At 42.8% G+C, this 26,752-nt stretch overlaps 1 protein-coding gene across 2 annotated transcripts in view; it reads right to left on the bottom strand.

Annotated features, from left to right (window-relative positions):
• The window catches only part of clmpb (CXADR like membrane protein b), a 79,696-nt gene that overhangs the window by 17,896 nt on the left and 35,048 nt on the right, over window positions 1-26,752 (bottom strand). For both annotated transcript variants that reach the window (XM_026193119.2, XM_080289002.1), the window contains exon 2: window positions 8,026-8,177. In XM_026193119.2, coding sequence (XP_026048904.1) covers window positions 8,026-8,177 — 152 coding nt within the window. The remainder of the gene's footprint in view (window positions 1-8,025; window positions 8,178-26,752) is intronic.

The raw sequence follows: 26,752 nt of genomic DNA, 5'->3' as shown, positions 1-26,752 counted from the left end.
CTTTAGTACTTTCATTCACACACATTCACACTCCAATGGCTGCATTGGAGAGCAACATGGAGTTAGTATCTTGCCCAAAGATCTTTGGCATGCAGACTGGAGCTGCCGGTTCTCAAATGGCCAACCTTCTGATTAGTAGATGACCTGCTCTACTTCTTGAGCTAAGGTAGAAAGGTAAATCCCCTCAGAAAAAATGCTTGCGAGTCACACAGCTTCACTCACCACCCCCACTACCAGTATCACATAAACCAGTGAGTTTGTGTATGCTACTGCCACTGTAATCATAGAAACATTTGGTTATAAGCTCAAGAATATGTGCAGAGCGTGCCTGTGGAGGAAGCCCAGAAGGATATTGGCTATTACAGTTGGCTATCAGAGCTGGAGATAGGCATCATCACAGAGATCAGATATCCATAACAGGATAACAATGTGTTCATAACAGAGCTTCTACAAAGTACCAAACAAAGGCTCATAACACTGGCTATTAGGTTAAAGGGATACACAACCAGAGAGAATAAATGGCTTGTTCTCCAAAGACCTATCCAAGGTGTTTTCCCAGCTGCAACCATAACACCTTGGATAGGCAACAATGGGACAAGGACGGATCTCACCACAGCTGAGACTGAGTAAGAGCAAGGATGTGGTGTCATAAAGCCTCCAACTCCAAGTGGCTGGTGGACCTAAGAGCAGACCACAGCAACCTCTCAGAACAAAATCAATGACAAAGGTCAACAAAATAGCTGGGCAGTACCAGTACCTCACACGACTCATGCCTGTTAGTTTAAGAAGCTTACAGCACTCCAGAACACGTGGCAGCATAAATAACTGGGGTGCTAACAACAGGTGCTAACATAGGGCAGGACAATCCTGATCACAAAGGTTTTGTGCCCCATAAGGGCACAAAGCTGTTGAGCTCCTAGCTGATTACCTGCTTCTCTGCAACATGAAAGCTCAGGTGTCATAGCAACCGAGATTAGTTAGTTAATTAGTTTATTAAGATCCCCATTAGCTCCTGCAATAGCAGTTTTTTCTAACAGAAAAACTTTTACATAAATAAAACATGTGCTACATGAAAGACCATAAGATGTAGTTACTAGTCATCACATAAGCAAATCTCATAAAGTCATTGGAAACAACAGAGCACCAGCTACTTGACACGGCAGAACACCAGGACTCCAAGACCAGGCAGATCAACCTGAGCACCCGCTGTTCTGACTACAAGAAAGAGTATGAACCGGCACCCCACACTTACAAAGTGGAGTGCTGGACTCAACACACTGATAACCTTAATCGGAAATTCCTTGTAGGTACGCAAAAAGATGTTGTTGTTAGAGCCTGCGATTGACATAATCTGTTTGATTCTCCCTTTTTTCCCTTCTATTTACCACCAAGGTTCATTGATGTTTGCAGACACCGGGTGTTCAAAGGAAAAAAATGAGCTAATTTGAAGTTTGTAGCATCTGTAAACCTGCACCAGAAAGCTTTCATTTTCTCTTCCCTGGCTGTTTACAGTTTGTCTTTGTTTATTTCTAGCCTTTCCTTGTGTGTCTTTTGCTCTCTCACGCTCTTGCTTTATCCACACACACAAACAGAAACAAACACAGCTGTCACAGTGGCCTATTACTCAGGGCAAGTGAGAGCCTGCAGATGGGGACCGCTAAATGCTGGTGCCACAGCGCATCAGTGCCTAAGAAGCAGGGGCACCTGCTGTGATCACAGGTGATGACTGGCCATTTACACACACACGTATATACCCAAACCTACTCACAAACTTGCCGTTTACCAAACATGTGGCACACCATGAATGCAAACAGAAACATATCACTGTGCCACAGCTACACACAGAAAGTAACCGGGCTCTAACACCAAAACAAAAAAGGGCATACCTGTACCTGTCCTGTGGGCATGCAACTGTTGCCTTCATGAAATCAGAACATTAATTACTCACAAACCAAACTACATGTGTATATGTGTTTTTGCTTCTGGTAATGTCTGTACGGTCTGTTAGTGAATTGTTCTATTAAGGCAAGGTGTTTTGTTGATTCAGTAAAATACTGTACACAAATAATTAAGTGTCTCTGCTTTTTCACACAGGTCATGAAATGATGATAATGATGACAAAATGCAACCCCAAACCATGAAAAAGCTTCTTCTGCTTTACAGATGGCTGTAGACGCTCACTCTTGTACTGTTCTCCTGACTTTCCCCATGCTTACTGTGGACAGTTTGAAGCAAACATTGACATGCTTCAGTCTTTTCTCCTTGTTTCCCTTCAAATGACTTAATGACAGCTACTCGTCCAGTTTCCTCAAATGTTTTTAAGGCAATTCTGTACATGATGAGGAGATTTGGAAAGCTTTCAGCTAATAAAGCTTTGGGAATCACCCTGTTGGTGCAAAAATACAGTTTGGCAGAATTTCTGCATGTGAATGTCGCGCACTTTTCATAGGTTTAAGTATATAAATGGAAACAAATGATGTGTTTTTAGTTTCTTTGCTAAGTTGTCTGTTATGTGCAGATGCAACATTCTTGAGTCAGGCGCCTGTTTTATGCTTAACAAACAAAAAGCATAATTCTGAAAAAGGTACAAGGACTGGACTGAAAATGACTGAAACATGTCCAAAGAAAAACTTTGACCTTCAGAAGGCCTGGAGAAAGTCTGGCTCCTTGGAAGCAAACTATAAAGACATGAGGGGTGGCTCAAAACTTTTGCACAGCACAATATAGAATTTTTTATATCACATCATTTTATCAAAAACATTAACACAGTAGAATTGCTGCTCTGATCAAAGCAGCTTGTTAAAGATTACTGGAAGCAGATTATATGAACAGTGTGGCTAACATTCAAATATTTAAGCTGTTCGGTTTTTAAAGTGTTTTCCATAAATAATTTTATAGTCAATGAAGAATACACAGAGGAAACAAATATACAACAATGACTCTGTCATTTTACTCTACTACTAATATATTTATCATCTCTGTGGACGATAATTGTCCTCGCAATAATGCCAGTTCAATATCTTCAGTTTTACATGCTGAAGGGCAGCAATTATGCATAGCAAATAGCAACAACACACAATATGCACTAACTAATGTGGCACTGTGGCAGGAGCAATTTCCCAAGAAAGGATGGAAATGAAATTAATAACTTCATCTTTATTAACCATCGCTGGTCTTTGCTGAAACTACACTATGATAGGCTATAAAATGCCGTCTTTGAGTAACTCTCATCATCTAAGACCAACACAGCTGAGAACAGTGAGAGAAGGGCAGTTTTTTTTGTTTTTACTCTTCATCTGACTAAATGGAGTTGAATTTTGTGCCCCTCTGTGTCTTAAACACATGTAGCCTGTACATTTGCTAACAGAGGCTAAATGTTGACAAGATGCTCTTTCCATCTCAACACGGCCTTGGAGCAGAACAAAAGAATGATTTATTCATTCGGCTACAGGCGTAGTCTCTTTCCTAATCAAATTTTCAAACGTTTGATTTTAATTAATGGTGCCTTCAATGTTATCCTCCCGTTAAATATTCATCGCAATGTGGCAGCCCCAGTCTGAATAATCAAAGTGTAAGCCACCAGTTTCCCCCTTTCTTTCATTCCTAGCCCCGCCGCTTCCCTTCCACACTTTGCTATTCATTCCTTTCTCTGTGCCAACGCAAGAGCGCATGAAGAAATGGGTTCAGAAGAAAATGGAAGTCCCTTCCTTCCAACAGAACGCTGTTGAGATGTTTTGCTCTCTCGCGCTCTCTTATGAGATTCTAAGCTCAATTTGAATGAAAAAAATGGCGGTTTTTCAAACACCAGTGAAATTATACCAGAATGTTATCAAAGGCTTTAAAAAACAAAACCAAATTAGCCGTTTAAAGATTTCAGTTATCAGAATCAGAATCAGAATACTTTATTGATCCCTGGGGGAAATTATTTTTTGTTACAGTGCTCCATTTTAAACCAACATTAAGACAAGACAGACAATACGCTAACTAAGAATAGTACAATATATACATATATATACATACATACATACATAAGTCACTTATAAATAAATATTTGGAAAAGAAACATGTGTAGTTGTAGCAGCAAACAGTGTGTTAAGTGGATGCGTTGTACAGGGAGATGGCCACAGGCAGGAATGATTTCCTGTGTCGTTCAGTGGTGCTTTTCGGTAATCTCAGTCTCTCACTGAACGTGCTCCTGTGACTGACCAACATGTCATGGAGTGGGTGGGAGGTGTTATCCAACATTGTCTTTATCTTGGACAGCATCCGCCTCTCCGACACCACCTTGAAGGAGTCCAGCTCCATCCCCACAACATTGCTGGCCTTACGGATCAGTTTATTAAGTCTGTTGGCATCTGCGACCCTCAGCCTGCTCCCCCAGCATGCAACAGCATAGAGGATCGCACTGGCCACCACAGACTCATAGAAAATCCTCAGCATTTTCTGGCAGATGTTGAAGGACCTCAGTCGCCTCAAAAAATAGAGACGACTCTGGCCCTTCCTGTAAAGTGCTGTGGTGTTTTTAGCCCAGTCCAGTTTATTGTCAATGTGTACTCCAAGGTATTTATAGTCCTCCACAATGTCAACACTGACCCCCTGGATTGAAACAGGGGTCAAGTGTTTCCTGGTCTTCCTGAAGTCCACGATCAGTTCCTTGGTCTTTGCCACGTTGAGCTGCAGATGATTCTGCTCACACCACGTGACAAAGGAGTCGACCACAGCCCGGTACTCTGTCTCATCATCCCTGCTGATGCATCCAACCACCGCAGAGTCATCAGAAAACTTCTGAAGATGGCAGGTCTCTGTGCAGTGGCTGAAGTCTGTGGTGTAGAGGGTGAAGAGGAAGGGGGAGAGGACAGTCCCCTGTGGTGCCCCTGTGTTGCTAATCACCTTGTCAGACACACACTGTGGGAGACGTACATATTGTGGTCTTCCTGTCAGGTAATCAACAATCCAGGACACCAGAGAAGCATCCACCTGCATCGCTGCTAACTTATCACCCAGGAGGGTCGGCCTGATGGTGTTGAAAGCACTGGAAAAGTCAAAAAACATGACCCTCACAGTGCTCGCCGGCTGGTCCAGATGGGTGTAGACACGATTGAGCAGGTAGATGATGGCGTCCTCTGTTCCGAGACGAGGCTGATAAGCGAACTGAAGGGGATCCAGATGTGGTCTTACTATGGGTCGCAGCTGGTCCAGGATGAGCCTTTCCAGGGTCTTCATGATGTGGGAGGTCAGTGCCACGGGCCTGTAATCCTGGGGGCCACTGGGACGAGGCGTCTTTGGTACAGGGACGAGGCATGATGTCTTCCACATCACCGGGACCCTCTGCAGACTCAGACTCAGCATAAACAGTTTATGAAAGACTCCACACAGCTGGGGGGCACAGGCCTTGAGGACAAGGGGACTCACTCCGTCTGGTCCAGCAGACTTGCCTGAGTGAAGTCTCCTCATTTGCATCTCAACCTGGTATTGAGTGAAGGTGATGGGTGGGGGAGGGGTGTCAGGAATCTCACAGGAGGCAACATGTGAAGAGAGAGGCTGGCACAGTGGTGTGGCTCTGGATTCCAGGCTGACTACAGGTGAGGTTGTGGGGGTGTGAGCAGACACTGTGGTGTCGAATCTATTGAAAAACAGATTCAACTCGTCGGCTCTATTCTCACCTCCCTCAGCTCCCCTGCTGTTGGTTGGCCTGAATCCAGTGATGGTCTTCATGCCCCTCCACACCTCTCTCATGCTGTTCTGCTGGAGTTTCCACTCCAGCTTCCTCCTGTAATTGTCCTTAGCCTCTCTGATCTTGTCCTTTAGTAACACCTGGACCTTCCTCACCTCCTCTTTGTTGCCCCCTCTGAAAGCCCTCTTCTTGTTGTTGAGGAGGGCTTTGATGTCCTTAGTCACCCACGGCTTGTTATTTGGGTAACAATGAACAGTCTGAGCTGGAACAATGGAGTCGGTGCAGAAAGTTATGTAGTCTGTGATACACTCAGTAAGCCCATTGATGTCCTCGGCGTGAGGCTCACAGAGTGTTTCCCAGTCGGTCACCTCGAAACAGCCCTGTAGTTCCGCTATTGCCTCCTCTGACCACCTCCTAACAGTCCTGGTGGTCACAGGTTCCCTCCTCACAATTGGCACATAGCGGGGGGTGAGGTGAATCAGGTTATGATCTGACCTACCAAGTGGGGGGAGGGAGGAGGAGCTGTATGCATCCTTGACGTTAGCATACAGTAAGTCTAAAGTTTTCTCTCCCCTGGTGGGACAGTCCACATATTGTTTGAATGTTGGTAGTGTATTGTCCAGTGATACATGGTTGAAGTCACCCGAGATCACAATAAAGGCACTCGGGTGCTGAGTCTGTAGCCGAGCTATGGCAGAGTGGATAGTGTCACATGCAGCTGTGGGGTTAGCAGAGGGGGGAACATAAACAGCCACCAAGATGACGTGAGAGAATTCCCTGGGTAAATAATACGGCCTGAGTCCAACAGCACACAGTTCAGTGTCCGGGCAACAAATCCTTTCTTTGATTGTTATGTTGGCAGGGTTACACCACCGGTTGTTAACTAAAACAGCAAGCCCACCTCCTTTACGCTTACCGCTAGCGATGCTGTCCCTGTCCGCCCGAACAGTGTGGAAGCCTTCCACGGAAGCATTCTCATCGGGAATGACCTGGTGCAGCCATGATTCGGTGAAACACATCAGGCTACACTCTCGGTATTCCCTCTGACTCCGTACCAGTGCAGTTATCCTCCTGGTACAGGCTGATAGACTTTATGAAGCCAGAATTAGAATATTTTATTGTGCCAACTAAAACTTTAAAATACAAACAAGGGGAATTTTTTTTTATAAATGCTGTAATTCCTTTACAGTTAATGCAATACTTTTTGTAAAGCTGAAACTGCACTTAAAGCACACCTTGACTGCTTGATTTAAAATTCAGTGTGACTGCACACAAAGGGGGAAAAAAACTTAAACCTTTAAAAACTTTAAAATGAAGGAATTTCTTTATTTCGTTTAACAGATGTTTTCCTTTTTTAAAGCATTGAATTTTACTATTTCCAGAAAAAGCCTATACACTTCTGCAAAAACAAAAAAACAAAACAAGAAAAGAAGCACAAAACTAAGTACTTTATGTCCTTGCCCCAAAACATTTGGACATATTTGCCAGAATGTCTTTGTACCCACAGTGTACGATTATTGCATTTACCTGACTGCTGATTTTGACTACTTTTCAGAGAGTTCTCATGTATGATCTGTTTTGAGACCGTTTCCTGTCAACCTTGCCAATTCTGCTTGCGTCCCTGAATGCCTGATTGCACGTGAGCCCTTGTATGTTTATTAAATAGTAGATTTGAACCTGATTCTGTTGTTTGGTCTAATTTCTGATTTCAATTCCTTTTGGGGTGGAAGGTTGCTGCAGCTGTAATCTTCAATTGCCTCTATAATTACATATTTTACAAAACTAAGATGAATTTGTCAGCTTGATAGTAATGAAAAGGTCATTAGGTTTGTTTTTTATTTCCACTTGTTACAGTGTTTATCTCCCACTAGTTAAAAAAGTTAAAAGTAAAAGTGCCAAGGTTAGAAATATATAATGTGTTGGTGAACACAATTGCTCCTTTGTGAATGCCACTGAAAGTTGAAGTGCCTTAGTAATTTTGGGATTGTGTTAATGTGCAACTATTATAGGTCCTGCTGGAAATCAGCAAGCGTAACCCAAATGGAGAAAAGCTAAAATGTTTTTTTTGTGTGTGTGAAAAAGGGAAGTGGAAAGAGAGGAAGAAAAGAAAAACTATGCAAGGCATATACAGTCTATACATATACCTCACATGTTGTTCTTCTGGTTTTTAGCCTAAATGTCACTGTCATTGCCATTTCATCCCAGTAAAGGTCAGTCTTGGTGTTGCAATAACTTTGCAGCAACTACTAAATATTACCCAAGTCATGGCAGAGTAAGACGGCAGGGACTTTTAACAATTCAGATGCTTCTAAACTGTATTAAATGCAGGGAAAAAAGGAATACAATCTTACCACTTTCTGTGGGGAGTTTGGTTTCTGCAGTAGCCACTCAATGTCAAGAGGGACGGATGATGAGAACTGGTGGTGGCATGGCAAGGTGGCATTGTCCCCAACGACCTTTTTCATCTCTGTCTGGGCCCCCACTGACAGAAGGCTAACTAGAACTGAGGGAGAACAAGAGAAAGAGAGAGAGAGAGAGAAAAAAACTTGAGACAGAGGTAGAGACATGTCAGACGGGGTCACTAGCTCGATCTAAGCTTGAGGCAAGAGACAGATGCTGTGGACAGGAAGCGAAACCACAATGATAGAGGAAACCGGGTGCGAGGATACATCCAAATATTGAAGGGAGACAGAACAGATGGATTCTGTTCAGAGGGAATAAAGTTTGATTGAGGAGTTGAAGGAAAAATACTAAAAAAAGCTATTCACAGCTGCAGTTTGGGGGAATTATGGATGGGTACTGTGCCGACACATCTGACACATGGACAATTCTGCCAGAAAACCCCGAAAAGATACAATTAATGAGTCACTTCCATTGCAAAAAAGTCCAAAAGCTATCCCAGGCCACCTTCCCATTAACAGTGAATGTCAGTATGGAAAGTCCCAACCGCACAGAAAACGCACATACCAAAAACTCCCACTGTCGACTCAGTTAAGACCGACAGTCGCAGTAAAAGGTAGCAGTAATTGCGAGCGTGTGCACAAGTGAGTGACTCTGGGCACTGGCCAGACTAGTGTGGCCTGCGTATCAGTGGGGGAGCAGCAGGGCTAATTTATTGGAGGATGCTGGACAGCCTAGAGGGCTTGAATGGAATTAGCCAGAGGCGTCACAGGGGATGCTGGGAAAGTGAAACTGTGGATAGTGTTTGTGCGTGCTCGCGTTCGTGCATGTGCTGGACTGTGTGTGTCAAGAAGCAGTGGTGCAATGGTGAGATATGTTTAGAAAGACTGCAGAGCTTGACTGTGCTTACGCACTCACGTGTGACGTACAGTTTTGGCCCTGCTATATTCATCTTAACTACCTGCCTTTAATTTAAGTGTGCTGTGCTGAATAATCATATAGCTCCAGGGGAATTTGACTGCTTGGAATTAAAGTTATCCTGCCTAACAGATGCTCATTTGAAGTGAAATGTTCAGACTGTGTAAATATTGTTGCTCCTATTCATTATCATGCCACCTTACTAGACACTCAACATGGCCTGCTGTTTGAACAGAATAAATAAACGTAGTGTGGGACACACATCTGAATGAAAGCTGTGCACTTTGTTTTGTCTGTTATGCTGATACTGACTGACAGAATAGTTTTGTGTTTAGAATATATCCTCATATACGTTCCACGGGAAGCCATGTGAATGCATCAGCGCTTACTGGGCGCCTGTCCACTTGTGAACCGGTTCACCCTCATAGGAGCTAACGCCCTATCCCATAAGTGATCTCAGGGCCAATGAAAATGTCAGCTCAGTGCTGTGAAACGGGTGACTCAGTGCTGATACAGCACACAAAGAGATGAAGAGTAACCTCACAGAAACTAATTCTCCTTAAAGAGCTTCATCCTTGCTGAGATGACGTCATCTGCTTGAGTTCAGTTGCTCTTCAAGTTTTGATTAAAGGTTGTGCGGATCGGCGGCGGTGTTAAGAAACCCCCCCCCCCCGATGGGGAAGTGATTAACACTGAACATCTTGGGAGGATGCAGTGCTTTCCTAACGAAACCATGGGTTCAGGCGTTCACAGAGGCAGCACAAAGAGGGACAACACAGTTTTAAGCTAGAGGCTTTTATGCTGTGGTTTGTGTACAGATTATTCCTAATTTTTTTGATTTTTTTCTGAGACTTGTGCCACAATTCCTAGGTGTGTATTGTAGCTTCTCTGTTCCATGTTTTAATGGCCAGAGAGACATGTATATTAACGGATCTAGGACCTTTCTGTGTTTATAAAAAGACTAGAAAGTACTTGCTCCTCTTTCCTCCAATAAACCAAAGACATGCTTATTTGGTTAACTGGTGATTTCAAATTTTGGTAGTCTCAGTTTGATAGCCCGTCACTTTTTCACGCCTTTAGCTGACGTCAGCCAGGTTATGCTTCACTCCTGACCACCCTAAGTAGGGAAAGAAGTTAAGAAAAAGATGAATGAGAGGCTGGATAGAAAGTAACCTCCAAAGCCACTTTATATGCAAACCCAAGCGTTTAGCAGAAGTTAGTCTTTCCACTTTTTCTCCAGTGAAAAAACACAAAGAAAGGTACAAGACCACATATGACACAACTTTTTCCTAAGATAGATTCATGCCTGTTGCTAAAGGGCTTCACTGGGGTTCTTGGTTAGGTTTGTTTTGCTCTGAGAAGCTGATGCTCTAGTGTGCCATCCAGTGGCAATAAAAGCTTGTGCACAGTGTGAATCCTCAACATTATGTCTTGATTTTCCGAGTCCCACATTCTAAACTTAAGATTTGGGCTACTCGTTGCCAGTTAAATGTAAAGTTTCCAATTGGAATTTGCCATTTGGAGGAACAAAGAGAGGGAATTGAAAGTACTTTGTGGCTGGCTGAGAGCTTCTGTGTCCCTTTGGCACCCGAGGAGCAACAGGACAAATTGCTGAGGTCCTTCTGCTCTGCTTGCCCACCTGCCCAGTTCAAATCATTAGTCAGCAGAAAAGGATGGGCCACCCCTCCTCACAGAGAAGCTTCTGCACCTTAAGGGTATCCCCTTTCATGACTTTTTAATGCAGCATTTTCAGGGGTTATTCATCTTGTTAGCCTCCCTGCTGATATTGCTTTGAATGTCAGAAAAGAGAGTGAGGGCTTTGCAGCATTAGAAAATATTCAAGAGGAAGAAAGTTCAGGCCATGTGTGAATGCACAGCTGGTTGAGCTTGATGGTTCGAGTTAATGCTTGATGGTGGTACAGGGTCTGCTGGGAGACCTGTGCCCACTCCCCTCCTCAGGCTAGCCTCTGTAATCGGTGCTCCCACAGTCATCAGCAGCCTGGGGCTGAACCCGGCACTGTGTAGCTGGCCTGATAAGAGCTTTGTGCTTCCCTCCTCGCCTCCCACCTCATCCTTAACTGCCCACCGCTTCAGCTGTAGGCTCTGTAAATGGAAGAGTTCCCCTGAAAGATAGATAGGGCCAATGTGTCTGAAGAATGAGGGGAATTGCCATCTTTTCCCACACAAAGTACTTTACTTTTCATTAACTGTCTCTAAACTGACCTTCAAAAAAGCGACCTGTGTCAGCTCACTAACGTTGACTTGTGGGTGTTAAATATTCCCTTTATCATCAAACAGTAAAGTTTTCAGTTCCAGGTATTTAATTTATTCCTTAGAAATGAAACAAAAAGCAAACGCCTAATATTTTTTTCCATCTGTGACAGAAAATATTTTTCATTTTTAACAGAAAGAATTGGCAGACAAATCAGACGGGGTTTTTTTGGTCGATATGCAGTCCGTGCTACCCACTTTCCCATTTATTTATGGTCTTGCAGAGGGGCTTTTGTGCTGTGGAATGGATGACACAGTGCTCCCAAAATAAGCTTGCCTTGATGTGAGTTTGAGCTTGCATTTGGTTTGGCCTCATTCACCGTGTGCACAGCTGGGGTGGCTGGACTGCAAGACCCCATCATTTGTGTCAACATCAACACATCAGCTATGAGACACATCAGAATTAATCTCTGTGGCAGATTTGCAAACACTATGGAAATTCTGTTTGGCTTTGGTATGGGCTCGTGACCTTGGGCTTCAATTTGCAGCTAAGGTGACCCAGAAAGAATAATAAAAGAAAAGTGAGCCATATAACCTTCAGCTTCAGTAACATCCCTGGTCACAGCAGCGTGCATGCTTTCACGTGACCTTATAAGATTCCATAGGGGCATGGAAAAGACCATCTAAATAAACACTGTCTTCTTGAGGGGGAGATAAATGTGGTACGGGCTTGCGATATGTTGGCTTGTGCCATATCCCAAAGCATATCCTCTATCCCGCTTTCTCTCTATCTCTCTCTCTCTCTCTCATTATGCCTTCTTGTTACAGCTCTGCTTGGTTCAGTTTCGTGCCTCCATTTGTGACTGCGTTCGGTCTTCACCCACAGAAAGAAAGGAAGGAAAGAAGACAATCATAATTAACAAAAGTGGGAGCTAAAAGAGAGGGAGGTTTAGGGAGAGAGATTGTGAGTGCAGGACACATTTGACAAAGAGAGCGAGAGTGAGAGGCTTGGGTGAAATATGGAGGAACCAATTTCTATGAAAAGACCCTAGGGGGAGTTGTGCTCCAGTAAATCCGCCTTACAGAGCCCTGCAATCTCATTATAGTGTAGCCAGTGAGACGGACAGACAGACAAACAAGACAGGCCCGGATCTTTCGCACTGCCCAAAGTCAAGCCCCATATCCCCTCAGTCAGCACATCAGCCTGGCTGGGGCCTTTGCCACGTCCGACGCTTATGACCTCTGGTACTCAAACATGGCACATCAGAAAGTGGGGGGAGGCGGGGTGGAGGGGTGTGGGACAGTGACAGGGCGGGGAGAAATAGCTTGAGGGAGGGGTGGAGGAATGGTGCAATGCCTTGATTTGACCACTTATGCTAGCTCAATCACTGGTGTGGATGAAGGATTATACCGCCACAAAGGTGGTTTTATACACAGGTTAGCATATGCACACACACCCCGCCCCTACAGACAGGAGGGACGGCTGGTTTATCTTTTTTGACAATTTCTGACAATTTCCTGCTGTGTGCATTCATGCTGCTTTTTCGTCATGTGCAAACATCTATATTTCATGTAAATTCCCAGCTGCCGGTGTATATGATTTATGCTGTATGTGGGTAGATACTCTTTCACAAAGACACCTCCACTCCAGATGCAAGGGACTATCTCGTGCTGACAGCAAATCAGCGCCTCAACATCAGGACCTATGATTTGGAATATCGCTACTTTACACATACAGACACAAGTCGCATTTGAGTTACATTTACAGCCTTACAGCAGCAGGGAAAAGCAACAATCATCTCCCAGTCCTGCCAATCTTTCCCACAACTGTTTATCTTCTGTCAAATAGAGACTCTGTTAAATACAGGGAGTGCATTATTAGGCAAGTTGTATTTTTGAGGAATAATTTTATTATTGAACAACAACCATGTTCTCAATGAACCCAAAAAACTCATTAATATCAAAGCTGAATGTTTTTGGAAGTATTTTTTAGTTTGTTTTTAGTTTTAGCTATTTTAGGGGGATATCTGTGTGTGCAGGTGACTATTACTGTGCATAATTATTAGGCAACTTAACAAAAAACAAATATATACCCATTTCAATTATTTATTTTTACCAGTGAAACCAATATAACATCTCCATATTCACAAATATACATTTCTGACATTCAAAAACAAAACAAAAACAAATCAGTGACCAATATAGCCACCTTTCTTTGCAAGGACACTCAAAAGCCTGCCATCCATGGATTCTGTCAGTGTTTTGATCTGTTCACCATCAACATTGCGTGCAGCAGCAACCACAGCCTCCCAGACACTGTTCAGAGAGGTGTACTGTTTTCCTTCCTTGTAAATCTCACATTTGATGATGGACCACAGGTTCTCAATGGGGTTCAGATCAGGTGAACAAGGAGGCCATGTCATTAGTTTTTCTTCTTTTATACCCTTTCTTGCCAGCCACGCTGTGGAGTACTTGGACGCGTGTGATGGAGCATTGTCCTGCATGAAAATAATGTTTTTCTTGAAGGATGCAGACTTCTTCCTGTACCACTGCTTGAAGAAGGTGTCTTCCAGAAACTGGCAGTAGGACTGGGAGTTGAGCTTGACTCCATCCTCAACCCGAAAAGGCCCCACAAGCTCATCTTTGATGATGCCAGCCCAAACCAGTACTCCACCTCCACCTTGCTGGCGTCTGAGTCGGACTGGAGCTCTCTGCCCTTTACCAATCCAGCCACGGGCCCATCAAGACTCACTCTCATTTCATCAGTCCATAAAACCTTAGAAAAATCAGTCTTGAGATATTTCTTGGCCCAGTCTTGACGTTTCAGCTTGTGTGTCTTGTTCAGTGGTGGTCGTCTTTCAGCCTTTCTTACCTTGCCCATGTCTCTGAGTATTGCACACCTTGTGCTTTTGGGCACTCCAGTGATGTTGCAGCTCTGAAATATGGCCAAACTGGTGGCAAGTGGCATCTTGGCAGCTGCACGCTTGACTTTTCTCAGTTCATGGGCAGTTATTTTGCGCCTTGGTTTTTCCACACGCTTCTTGCGACCCTGTTGACTATTTTGAATGAAACGCTTGATTGTTCGATGATCACGCTTCAGAAGCTTTGCAATTTTGAGACTGCTGCATCCCTCTGTAAGATATCTCACTATTTTTGACTTTTCTGAGCCTGTCAAGTCCTTCTTTTGACCCATTTTGCCAAAGGAAAGGACGTTGCCTAATAATTATGCACACCTGATATAGGGTGTTGATGTCATTAGACCACACCCCTTCTCATTACAGAGATGCACATCACCTAATATGCTTAATTGGTAGTAGGCTTTCGAGCCTATACAGCTTGGAGTAAGACAACATGCATGAAGAGGATGATGTGGGCAAAATACTCATTTGCCTAATAATTCTGCACTCCCTGTACAGGGCAAGGAGGAAGAGGAGAGTCTGGATTAGGAACTTCATCAAACTTTTATCTATTTAACTAGCAAAATCTCACACAGGAAATACAAATCTCATTTATCCATCCATGCTGCTGACATAGAGCTAGTGTTTTTTAGCTGACTTGGAGAAGAGCACAGGGCATGAGACAACGGCAACATACTCACAGGTCAGCGTGTTTTATAGGCTGTAGCTTCCCTCCACTCACAGCTCTCCTATGTGACTGAACGGGCCATTCAAATGCCAAACATATACAGCATAGTGTATGAGTGTGGTACATCTCTAAATATAGGTCACATCTTGTCCCTTTTTCTTTTCTTTTCTTTTCTGATATTTCAGAAAAATTGAGGAATGTGCAAAACATGTTTCAGCAGACGAGAGGCTGCCTTCAGTTGTTAGAACAAATGCAACACTTACAAAAAGAGCCACCATGCATGCTCTGTGAGAGAGTCCTTTACTCATCCAAACACAGCCCTCTCTTTTAGTCATATCTTTTTAAGTGGTAAGTCTCTTTAAATGTTCCAAGTTATCACACCACATTAAAACATATGTTTTGCATATGGCGCACTATAGTGGTCTCCTTGTAGTTTCAAGGTCCAACTCATGAATATATACTGTGCCTGTGGAAATCAAACGGGCTGTTTGGTTTTCCCTGACTGGAGGCTGCTCTTTGACGGGATAAAATCCCATAATCCTTTTTGCCTCACACCCAGCGACCATTGCAACCCTCTGCTGACATTGAATTTTTTGTCAGTAGCATTTTACAATAAGGTACATAGAGTCGTTATTGAGTAATGTGTAAGGAGCAAATAAGACCAAAGCACTAATTAGTAACTGCTAACCAGAATAACTCTTTACTTAAATATTACTACTAGAAATATGTCAGTAATTTATGATTACTACACTATTATCATTTTGTGTCCATATACAGTGGGGCAAAAAAGTATTTAGTCAGCCACCGATTGTGCAAGTTCCCCCACTTAAAATGATGACAGAGGTCAGTAATTTGCACCAGAGGTACACTTCAACTGTGAGAGACAGAATGTGAAAAAAAAATCCATGAATCCACATGGTAGGATTTGTAAAGAATTTATTCGTAAATTAGGGTGGAAAATAAGTATTTGGTCACCTCAAACAAGGAAAATCTCTGGCTCTCACAGACCTGTAACGTCTTCTGTAAGAAGCTTTTCTGTCCCCCACTCGTTACCTGTATGAATGGCACCTGTTTGAACTCATCATCTGTATAAAAGACACCTGTCCACAGCCTCAAACAGTCAGACTCCAAACTCCGCCATGGCCAAGACCAAAGAGCTTTCGAAGGACACCAGGAAAAGTATTGTAGACCTGCACCAGACTGGGAAGAGTGAATCTACAATAGGCAAGCAGCTTGGTGTGAAAAAATCAACTGTGGGAGCAATCATCAGAAAATGGAAGACATACAAGACCACTGATAATCTCCCTCGATCTGGGGCTCCACGCAAGATCTCATCCCGTGGGGTCAAAATGATCATGAGAACGGTGAGCAAAGATCCCAGAACCACACGGGGGGACCTGGTGAATGACCTGCAGAGAGCTGGGACCAAAGTAACAAAGGTCACCATCAGTAACACACTACAACGGCAGGGAATCAAATCCCGCAGTGCCAGACGTGTTCCGCTGCTGAAGCCAGTGCATGTCCAGGCCCGTCTGAAGTTTGCCAGAGAGCACATGGATGATACAGCAGAGGATTGGGAGAATGTCATGTGGTCAGATGAAACCAAAGTAGAACTTTTTGGTATGAACTCAACTCGTCGTGTTTGGAGGAAGAAGAATACTGAGTTTCATCCCAAGAACACCATACCTACTGTGAAGCATGGGGGTGGAAACATCATGCTATGGGGCTGTTTTTCTGCCAAGGGGACAGGACGACTGATCCGTGTTAAGGACAGAATGAATGGGGCCATGTATCGTGAGATTTTGAGCCAAAACCTCCTTCCATCAGTGAGAACTTTGAAGATGAAACGAGGCTGGGTCTTCCAACATGACAATGATCCAAAACACACCGCCCGGGCAACAAAGGAGTGGCTCCGTAAGAAGCATTTGAAAGTCCTGGAGTGGCCTAGCCAGTCTCCAGGCCTCAACCCCATAGAAAATCTGTGGCGGGAGTTGAAAGTCCGTGTTACTCGGCGACAGCCCCAAAACATCACTGCTCTCGAGAAGATCTGCATGGAGGAATGGGCCAAAATACCAGCTACTGTGTGTGCAAACCTGGTAAAGACCTATAGTAAACGTTTGACCTCTGTTATTGCCAACAAAGGTTATGTTACAAAGTATTGAGTTGTATTTTTGTTATTGACCAAATACTTATTTTCCACCCTGATTTACGAATAAATCCTTTACAAATCCTACCATGTGGATTCATGGATTTGTTTTTTCACATTCTGTCTCTCACAGTTGAAGTGTACCTCTGGTGCAAATTACTGACCTCTGTCATCATTTTAGGTGGGGGAACTTGCACAATCGGTGGCTGACTAAATACTTTTTTGCCCCACTGTATGGAAAGCATCGCATCCCTAACCACTGACAAGCAGTCACTCCAAATGCAGTACCAACCTTGGCTTAGTCCTTGGTATCGTAATTTGGTATTTGGGTTCATGGTAACATTGATTTAAGACTCATATTGAACATCTGGTTCAAATTCAATGACTTATGAACCAGATGTTAAGTGCTGTAACAAGGCTTTTTTTTGGAGTTGAAGAATGCAGGTGATGCCTTTTTTTCCACCCTTTAAATTATTATACAATATTTATGTCTGTTCTTCAATATAGAGGTATTCTGTACCGTCCTGCTGCTCAAACAATACTACACCAGCTAAAACCTCTTAAAAAAGGTGCATTATGTACTATTACAAATGGAAATGGTGTACTCATTGGTTTCCTCTGAAGAAAATAATTAACTGGAAGAAACCAGAATAACGTGTCATCTCAAAGCTCTCCTCTGATTTAAATCTTGTAACTTTAAATCAGGATCCAGTAAGTATCTAGCACTCAATATTAAATATATATATATATATATATATATATATATATATATATATATATATATATATATAAATAAAATATTGTGTACCACTTATCAGGTATCGTGCACTGATTAAATGTGAAGTACTTCGAACTGATGGCTTCTTGCACTGCTGTTACCATTTGCATCCTGTGCTGTTATGTTTGTGTCATGTTCTCAGATGTCTTTGGTGAAGCAGAGTTTAGTCCCAACAAGCCTGGCCATTAATAATCACAACATCACGAGCTCGTACAGCCAATCTGAATATTTAAACCTCTTTAATTTGTAGCACTATTAAATATGAGGGCCACTAGATCAATGAGAAAACTGAAGCTTTACACAAAAAGTTGTAAAAGTGAAGGCCATCCGTTTCCTGTTCATCTTCGATGAGGAGTTTCTAAGAAATCTGGCTCGAGCAGTAATGGGTGGGTTTAGGAGGAAATGAACAGAATAATTTCCACAATAATCCCTCGAAGCTGCAGAGGGAGGGCAGATGGGAAAAGAGAAGGAAGACTAATTGGAAAAGAAAAAGGAGATAAAATACCACCGACGTTTGAATGATGTGGCAAATGCTCACCTTGTGATGCTGTTATTACCTTCATTAGCATACCTTTCATGGCCTTGTCATTGCTGTCATGTCAAGAGATGGCATCAGCATCCCGCTGATAGATCCCCAAAATAGATCCGAAATTAGTTTCACAACAGGCACTTTTAATTCCCCCAAAGTATTCTGCATTTTCCCTTAGCAAAATAAGAATGAAGAAACGAAAATGGGAAAAAGATAATTACATCATTCCCCAGGGGTCTGAGCGAGTCAGTGAAACCTGCTTACACTGCTGCATCTGGTGGCACAACCTACACTCTTGGGTGTAGCTGCTCAACTGCAAAGTCTTCTACTTTTCTCTTAAAACAATCCAAAAAGCAAAGGCTTCTCAAAGCCTTTGTAGCATTTTCTTCAGCCTGGAGGCTGCTTTTACCATTCAGTCAATTTTGGTTTTGTCTTTTTTCCAAGAGAAGATAAACACATATTTTACATATACTGTATAATCAAAGTTAAAGGGAACACTGAAACACGACACACTACTGCATGAAGTTTGAGTAATTCTTTCCACCTTTCTGCGGCTTTTGTATGAAAAAAAAGACCAAGTGGAAAGACGGACATGCAGAAGACTTGGACAAACTCCAGTCTCTTTAACAACAAAACTCTGTCTTTGGCAAAAAGTTCTTCTTTCTTCTTCATCTTCTTTTTTTTTGGAAAACCAATTCATCATTTTATAAAGGACTCTCCACATTTAAAATGTTAATTACAGCAATGCATCTTGGAGACTGACCTGTAGAATAATCTCCAAAAGCCTGCGTGGAGTAAAACCGTTTACAGGGTTATATTCAGGTTAAAGGAACTAACAAACAAACAAACACACACAAAAAACACCATTTAAGACCCCCCCATCAAAGTCTTTACACTAAACAAGGTCCAAATGTCAAATGGTCTGTTTTGTGCCAGATAACACGCTTCAGTCAAATGGGGCTTGGACAGTGACCTCTCTGTGCAACATCAGACCCTCCCAACATCTGGCAGTGACTAAACAAACCAGCATGTGTGGATAGTCGCTTTATTCTGCGTGAGAGTCTGCATATCTGAGAAAAGCATTGCAGCAAAGAAGAGAGAGAGGAAGTTAACGTCTTACAGAAACATATCACCAAGGTGACTGAAGCTGTGTGTGGGTACGTGTGAATGTGTGTAAAGGGCACATCTTCCCTGCAGCACATGCATGCAGCCTTGAATAAACCTGCTGCATCCCCCACTGAGGAAACACGTTTTAATGGAGGAGTAGAGGACAGTCAGTCATTATATATAAGAAGTCACAAAAAAGCACTCTGAAATTAAACTCTCTGCTGTTGCCGAGGATATTTTTGCTGGGACTCATTCTCTCTCGTATGGGTCTTCGACTGAACAGAAAACAATTGCTCGTTTTCAAAGTGGTAAGTCAGCAATTTGGGATATCAAACGAAAACAACTGCAAATCCAGTTACAGAAATTATATTTGCTTTGGCAGAAATCAGATTTGCCTTTCCCCCACGCAAACAAAACTATCTTTCCATTCCTGTGCAGACCATTTTTCTTATTTTTCTCTATTCAACAAACTTTGATCCCAGGGCTCAACCATCCCTTGATCTCAGCAGCATTAAGGAGTTTTGTTGGTAGGAGTTTGAGAATAAGAGTGAAAAATATACATCACAGAGATCCCTAGCGTATTTACAATCACAGCCGAATAGATAACTCAGTCGGAGGCTGTTCTTTGCTGACTTCAAGCTCTGTTCGACCCCGTATGCCTGACAGATGGTGCAGTCAGAAACAAGATGAGCTGTATTCATTAAAAGACTGTAGAAGACAGGTTCTCCTGCTGCTGATCAACTTAAAGCTTTCCTGTTGAGCTTTCAAATGGTATGATATCATCAGCTAAGCACTGCTGGAGTTAGGACAGATGGACTAGTTATGCTACAGCCATAAAGCCCACAGCGCACATATAAACAGCTCCTACAGCTTTTGCTGGCACATCAGGTGACTGCAGGAGCTGTTCTCTGTTCACAAAATGTTCCTCAATTTCCTCAGTTATTTATGTGGTCTAATCTCAATTTGTGGCTGGCAAGCATGTGAATGAACTCCTCTCACATTGTTGGAGTGGCTGGACATGGGGACTGACCTCAGTGGATCAATACTTAATAAGCTTTTGTGCTGCCAAGTCCATTTTGCTGCAATCTGCAATTTTTTTTTTTATGTCCATTAGGTTGAAAATAGAGCTGACTAGGTGCATGGCCACAAGAAGCGGGGTGCATCGTGGTCGCACAAATGATGGATGCTTCACGATAATCTGCGACCGATGAAAACTTCAAATACTATCTGCCTCGTGCGCTATAAACTACAGCACCCCTGGCTTTTATTAAACGCAATTCAATGCCCCAGCTGTGTTTCAAAGACACGTTTAACAACCTGTGGGAAGATAATAAAAGCCACAGTGGGCTATATGGTTAGGTTTGCAGGCACGTGACGAACAAGGGGAATAGGAAGAAAACAAGTCTGCAGCTAGTGTTATATTTGTAGCAGCACTAAAGTTTAGCTTTAGAGGCAATATAAGATCCAATCTGGACATGTAAACACTGCATTTGGGGAGCTCATAGTCATGAGTGTGTGGGGATTCTGGATGCTTCTCATCTTCTTCTTCACATGCAGATTTGCTTCCATTATTTAGGTCATTGTGTTTATTTGTCAATGTCTAAAGTCCAAGTTCACCTGGGGTTCGACGGCAAAGCTTCTCCCAGCTAATTTACTTCGCCGGATCCACGAGAGAATAGGAACTGAGCACAGCAGAGCAGCTCCCCTGTTGTACATTTCATCGGCTAATTGAAAACAGACGGGGCGCTAACTCCCCCTCTTCATCCGCCCAGCGCTGGCTGCGTCACTGACATATTAGGGCTGTCGCCGGTCTTATGGTATGCATTTGACACGCCATTCTTACTTGATTGGTTACGCGGAAAATAATAAAGCAGGGGACAGCTCATACACAAATGAGAGGATGATACTGTTGCTGCCGCTCGTGCCGTAGCTGCTCCTGTAGAGGACAAAGAGGTAAGTTCTCCGTTCAAGCCACTGACGTGGAAGGACACGTCAATGGCTGCAATTTCCCCAGAGGTGAGCAGATGCTACGTCTGTTTTGGCAGCTGTATGCTGAAAGGTGTTGACTGGTGGGGTAGCTGACAGAGCCAGAGTGGTGGCTGTATGATGGCCAGGGAGGTCAACAGGGGCTGTGAGGTTTCCAGGAAAGGCCTCACTTAGGCTCATTTAGGAGAACTAATGGACCAACCTACCATCTGTCCTTATGATTAGCTAAGGCCATTCGTGCAGGACACTAAACTTATTCACCTGCTACACAGACACACACAAAACACACTTACACTGTATATGTGTGTGCAGCTGAACTAACACATGGCACACATATCCACTCTGTTATTTTAATATATTTAAAGGTGTGTGGAATGCATCTGTGTGCAAGAGCAATAGTCCTCAGTGGCATTTTTGAGAAAAGAAAGTTTGTGTAAGTCTCAGTCTGGTTCTGTGATACAGAAACAGACACACACACACACACACACACACACACACACACACACACACACACACACACACACACACACACACTCTCCTCCAAATAAATATGCTTGCCCTTTGTGCTGCTCAGCACTACTCCCCACCATGTCTCGAAAAGGAATGCCCACGCGGCCACATACGAGGGCGGAGAGAAGATTGAAACCAGATGAATTGAGCTTGGGTACAGCCTGCTCAACAGAGTCATATTTCACTCCCCAAAGCCTGATTAAAACTAGGTGCAGCTCTAGCTGGGCCAGTGCAGCTTTTCTCTTGCTAGGAGAAGGACATTTGGTTGCAGAAACTCTGGGCTAGAAGGAAACGGGGCGAAGGTCACACCTAAGGTTTTGGAAATTTGCACATAATCTCTCAGTAGACAGTTGAAAAAGCACAGACAGTTCCTAAATTTCTAAAAAAAAAAAAAAAAAAAAAATCCCCCAAATTCCAGAGTCTTTCTCTAAAGATGCATTTGACATGCCTTAAAGGTATGCATGTATTGTTGGCTTTTAAATTTGATATTTAAACTAGGCCACTTATGTGTAATAACAGATGTGCCAAAGGAAATGAGAGCCTGAATTGTAGAGCCAGGGTCATTAATATACAAACGTTGCTGTAGATGAAGAATCTGATACGGGGAAAAGCAAATAAAGCCATCAGTCTTACTAGACTCAGGTTTTGTGATATGATTCCAAAATATGAATTCTTATTACAATTGTAGAAACAACAACAACATACCTCGTATTAATATACTAATAGTAGGGCCTTTTTAGATCCTAGATTTAAAGATTCTCCCCTGAGAATTTAACTTTGTTCCTCTGAAGTATCATTTGAAGCATAAAGGAACAATAAACCTTAAAGAGTGCAGTGTGCCTGTTAACAAAAACTCCTGAATACTTACAAGATATGACTGCATTTCCAAGATCTCTGAGGCATAATGTTCATGTTTGTGTCCACAGACATTAGAGTCAGTGTTGTGCAATGTTGCATTCTCTGGACGAGAATTCACTTGGAAAGAGGAAAAACAGCCAAACATGCCACATGTTGTTTCCTACTGCCTTTACCAGTTAGCCTGCACACCCAGTGAGCGCGCCTTGACAGTCGTGGAGGTCATGTTTTTGCACACATGTGTGTGGCTGGAGAAAGAGGGTGTCCTTTGCATTCTTTCTGGGTGAATGTGAAGAGCGAGACAGCGGGAGAATGTGACAGCGAAGAAGACTGGGTTCTGTAGATGCACTCACATGTAAGTTCCACGCACAGAACCGACCGATTACCGACCCGTTTTTGTTGGCCGTCTGTAGTCGTCTCTCCTTAGGTAGTGAATTAGAGACGGGAGACTTTTGTACTCTTTCCAGCGCAGGCTGCATTCTCTTTCCTTCCCATGCAGCTGGTCGGCCACACTCACGACTCAATGCCAAACACACTCCCCTCTATCCCCCTGACATTTCAGCTATGTTACCGCTGAGAGAGTTGTGGCTCGCCTGCCTGCCGCCTGCCTGCACACATGAGTAAATAAAGCCCAGCTCATTTCATTTAGCCATAATGTTTAATCTACATTTGCTTGGTCAATGAGAGGTTAATCTCATTACCTTGTGCTAAATGGCATGCTCGGGCATCCTCAGACAAAACGAAGGTTAGACACAAGTTAATTAAAAGAGTAATTAAAAGAAGACAGTAAGTCCCAATATGTTAGTTTCTGTGACACCGGTGCACTGACATTATAAAAAGAGACTATTCTAATGTTGTCTGTCACCAATAACAAATCACTTTGTTACTAACAAATGAGACTAGTAATACTGCAAAAATATATAAAAAAGGAAAGGTTGAACATGTGCTTCAAACTAACTTTTAGTGCTGGCTGTGGTTTACTCATGGTGAGTGGGTTTATTAAATGTAAGCCTCACCGCAGCACCCACACACCTATTAAAAATGTTAATCAACTCCAACAGGTTCCTAAAAACTTGACATGCAATTAGTTGGGCTGAATTGCAGAAGGTTTAAATGCCTGTAATTTATTGGGATAATACACTCCAGGAGCACCCTACTGCAATCTGCCTGAGGTGCTTTCAAAATAAAAGATAAAAACAAAAATAAGAGCGGGTAAAGAAAAGTTGAGCCAATTTAGATCATTAGATCATGAGACAAAAAAAGTAAAAACAGGGTATATTTTCCCCTAAAGTCATATAAATAAACTTTCACTTTTTCTTCTGTCTTGTTTATCATATTGTGGTGTGACATTATTAATCCCGTCTAATGGGATCATAAACAATTAATTTACATAAGTCTATAAATACAACACAGAACACGACACAGGATTTACATCATGGACATTTACGTCATACGAAATGTCTAATCTTACTTTAATAATGTTCCTTCCACATCATCTCTGTGATTTCCATTAGACGCTTTTCAGTGCTCCTGTCCTGTTAGCATAACTTAGGGAGCTTGGGATATAGCCTGCTAGTTGCCTGCCCTGCGGGTACTACTACCGGCTCCAGCCTTCCTCCAGATGAATCATAAACAAGTCCCTTGGCCTCCGTGACTTAATCCCCTGTGACATCGCCACAGGGAAATGGAAAAATAGGGAGCGTAGGGAAAGGAAAACACGCCGCGTGCACAAATTCCGAGTGAATTAAACATTAGGATGAATGTGTATGAGGTGTATCTGAGGATATGTCATCGAATCGAGGTGGTAGTTTAACAGATGATAGAATCAGGATCTGGAGGTGATGTAAGTGGTGGTGAGGGGGAAAGGACACTCTTTAATTTGTGCTTTATAGAAGCTATAGAAGTCATCTCAGGCTTTACCTTCGATCCCCTCTCCCTTTTTTTTTGGTATGTTTGTATTATACAAATTCATGTCCCACAGTCTCTCATTTGGCCACACAGCTTAAGCTCGGGTAGTCTACAGAGTGTGGCAGCTAAAGCTATAATCAACATCATGCTCCTTTTAGGCATGAGAAAGCATACCCAGGAGGAAGCAATAAATGGATTTATTTTAGGAGCCAGAATGTAGAATCTTAGATCGGGCCAGACATGCTAAGTGCTTTGTCCCTCATGCATCAGCCCTTGGGCAGTATTTCCTGCCTAATTAAAAAAAGAACAAGGTGCAGGAGGAAAACGATGTAGGCAGCTTGCTTGAACAGAATTGGGAGGGAGCAGCCCCGGTCTGCTCGCGTATTTTTCTTCTCTTAAAGTTTGGGATATGATTCTCACTTTGCTGGCAATCTGCGGGTTTTGCTGATGTAAGGGGCTTTTGTCTCGAGATTAATGAAAGACGTTTGGCTCTTTGACATTTTGGATCCCACACAAAGGTTAAAAACAGCCTCTGACCAGCGAAAGGTTTATGCGCCACCGAGGATGCTCTCCTCACTCAGGGAAGCAATTTTTTTTCATCCTACATTTTTTCTCCCATTTTCATCAACACAAGAAAAAGAAAATAAAGTGAAGCTCAGCTGTATTTCAAACAAACTACATTACGCCCACATCTCTCTTGTGCTGACAAATTATGCATTTTATCTACCAAGTGCGTGCAAGTATGTGTCCATGTGTTGCATATTACAGTAAGCTGAGAACAAACTGTTTAACCTACAGTACGTCCACTAACAGCACCTCAGTTTTGTGTGGGTGAGCTGGGAGAGCTATTATTATCTATTCACACTCTGGTGGAAATTACAGCGCCCGTCTGTCTGTCTGGTCAGGTGACTTGCGGTGCATCCTCTCCTCCCTGAAACTTAAAGCCACAGGTTTTAACTTTTGACCATCCCAGAAGAGTCTGGATGGCTCCATGAAATAAAAATTGTTGGAGGAACTGTTGAGATAAAATCTTATCCTTATTATTGTGGTGGAACTGCTCAAATGTCATATTCCTGAGTTTAAATTGGAATTTATGATTAAACGATCAAAGTATACTTTTATTGTTGCGATTAGCATAGAAACTTTATGCGTGATTAAATTAAAAAAAAGGAAGAGGATAGCCAGGTTAAAAAAATAAAAATAAATCACTGTACAGTATGTGAATTTCACTTCACTTGCTATAGGTTATATTGCAGAGACATCTCAAAAAACCATCTCTGTGCATCTGCCTTCACATGGGAAATGGTTATGGATAGCACCAACACCACCGCCCCATCCCCATCATCCATCCTATCTCTCAGCATATATATCAGATCTCATGATGAACACATGCACACAGTCAGTTATTGCCAAAGAAGCACACTTTTTGCCCTGCGTGTCGCCTGCTCAGTGGAGAGTACATAATGCCTGAGCCATGCATGGCTGGACCAATGCCAGGATGATGAAAATGTTCTTCCCTGAGTCCACAACAAGAAAGTGTCCAGACATTTTAGCTTTTCTCTTATGCCACATGCTGGCAAGGTACATCCCTAACTACTAATTCCATCAGAGGAGTTAGCAGGGCCTGTGTAAACTCACCACAGCTTAGATCAACATAATGTCTGTTTCCAAAATAAATCACTAAGTAACAGAAGAAGAACCAAATAAGAGCCTGAGCTCCAACACCGAGCTCCTAACAGACTCTAGCTTAAAGAAAGAGACGCAATGAGTAGAATTTGTTGTATTATGAGAAAAGGAAACGTAATTAGCAACCTGAACTAAAACATTTGTTTCAGGAAAGCTCCTGTACTGCATTGGAAAGCAATTGTGAATTCAATTATCCAAAAGAAAGTGCAATTTTAAGGCTAAATATCAGGGGAAAAAAATGCCTTCTGCAGCGAAGATCCATTTGGAGCAGGCATGTGTTTATTTATCGCAATGTAGCCAATCAGGGACATTTTATCTCGCCTTATCCTTGGTGGATTACGTACTAATCTGTTTGCTGAAGGGAAAAAAAAAGAACGAGAGGCAGTGAAAATGGCTTTTCTCTATCATCCTTCCCTCTATTAATATTTCTATTAGGGGTGCCTCGCAATGATGTGATGT

Source organism: Astatotilapia calliptera, chromosome 14 (genome assembly GCF_964374335.1).
Source record: "Astatotilapia calliptera chromosome 14, fAstCal68.1, whole genome shotgun sequence".
In the NCBI taxonomy this organism is placed as follows: Eukaryota; Metazoa; Chordata; class Actinopteri; order Cichliformes; family Cichlidae; genus Astatotilapia; species Astatotilapia calliptera.
This window is presented reverse-complemented; position numbering and strand designations above follow the sequence as displayed.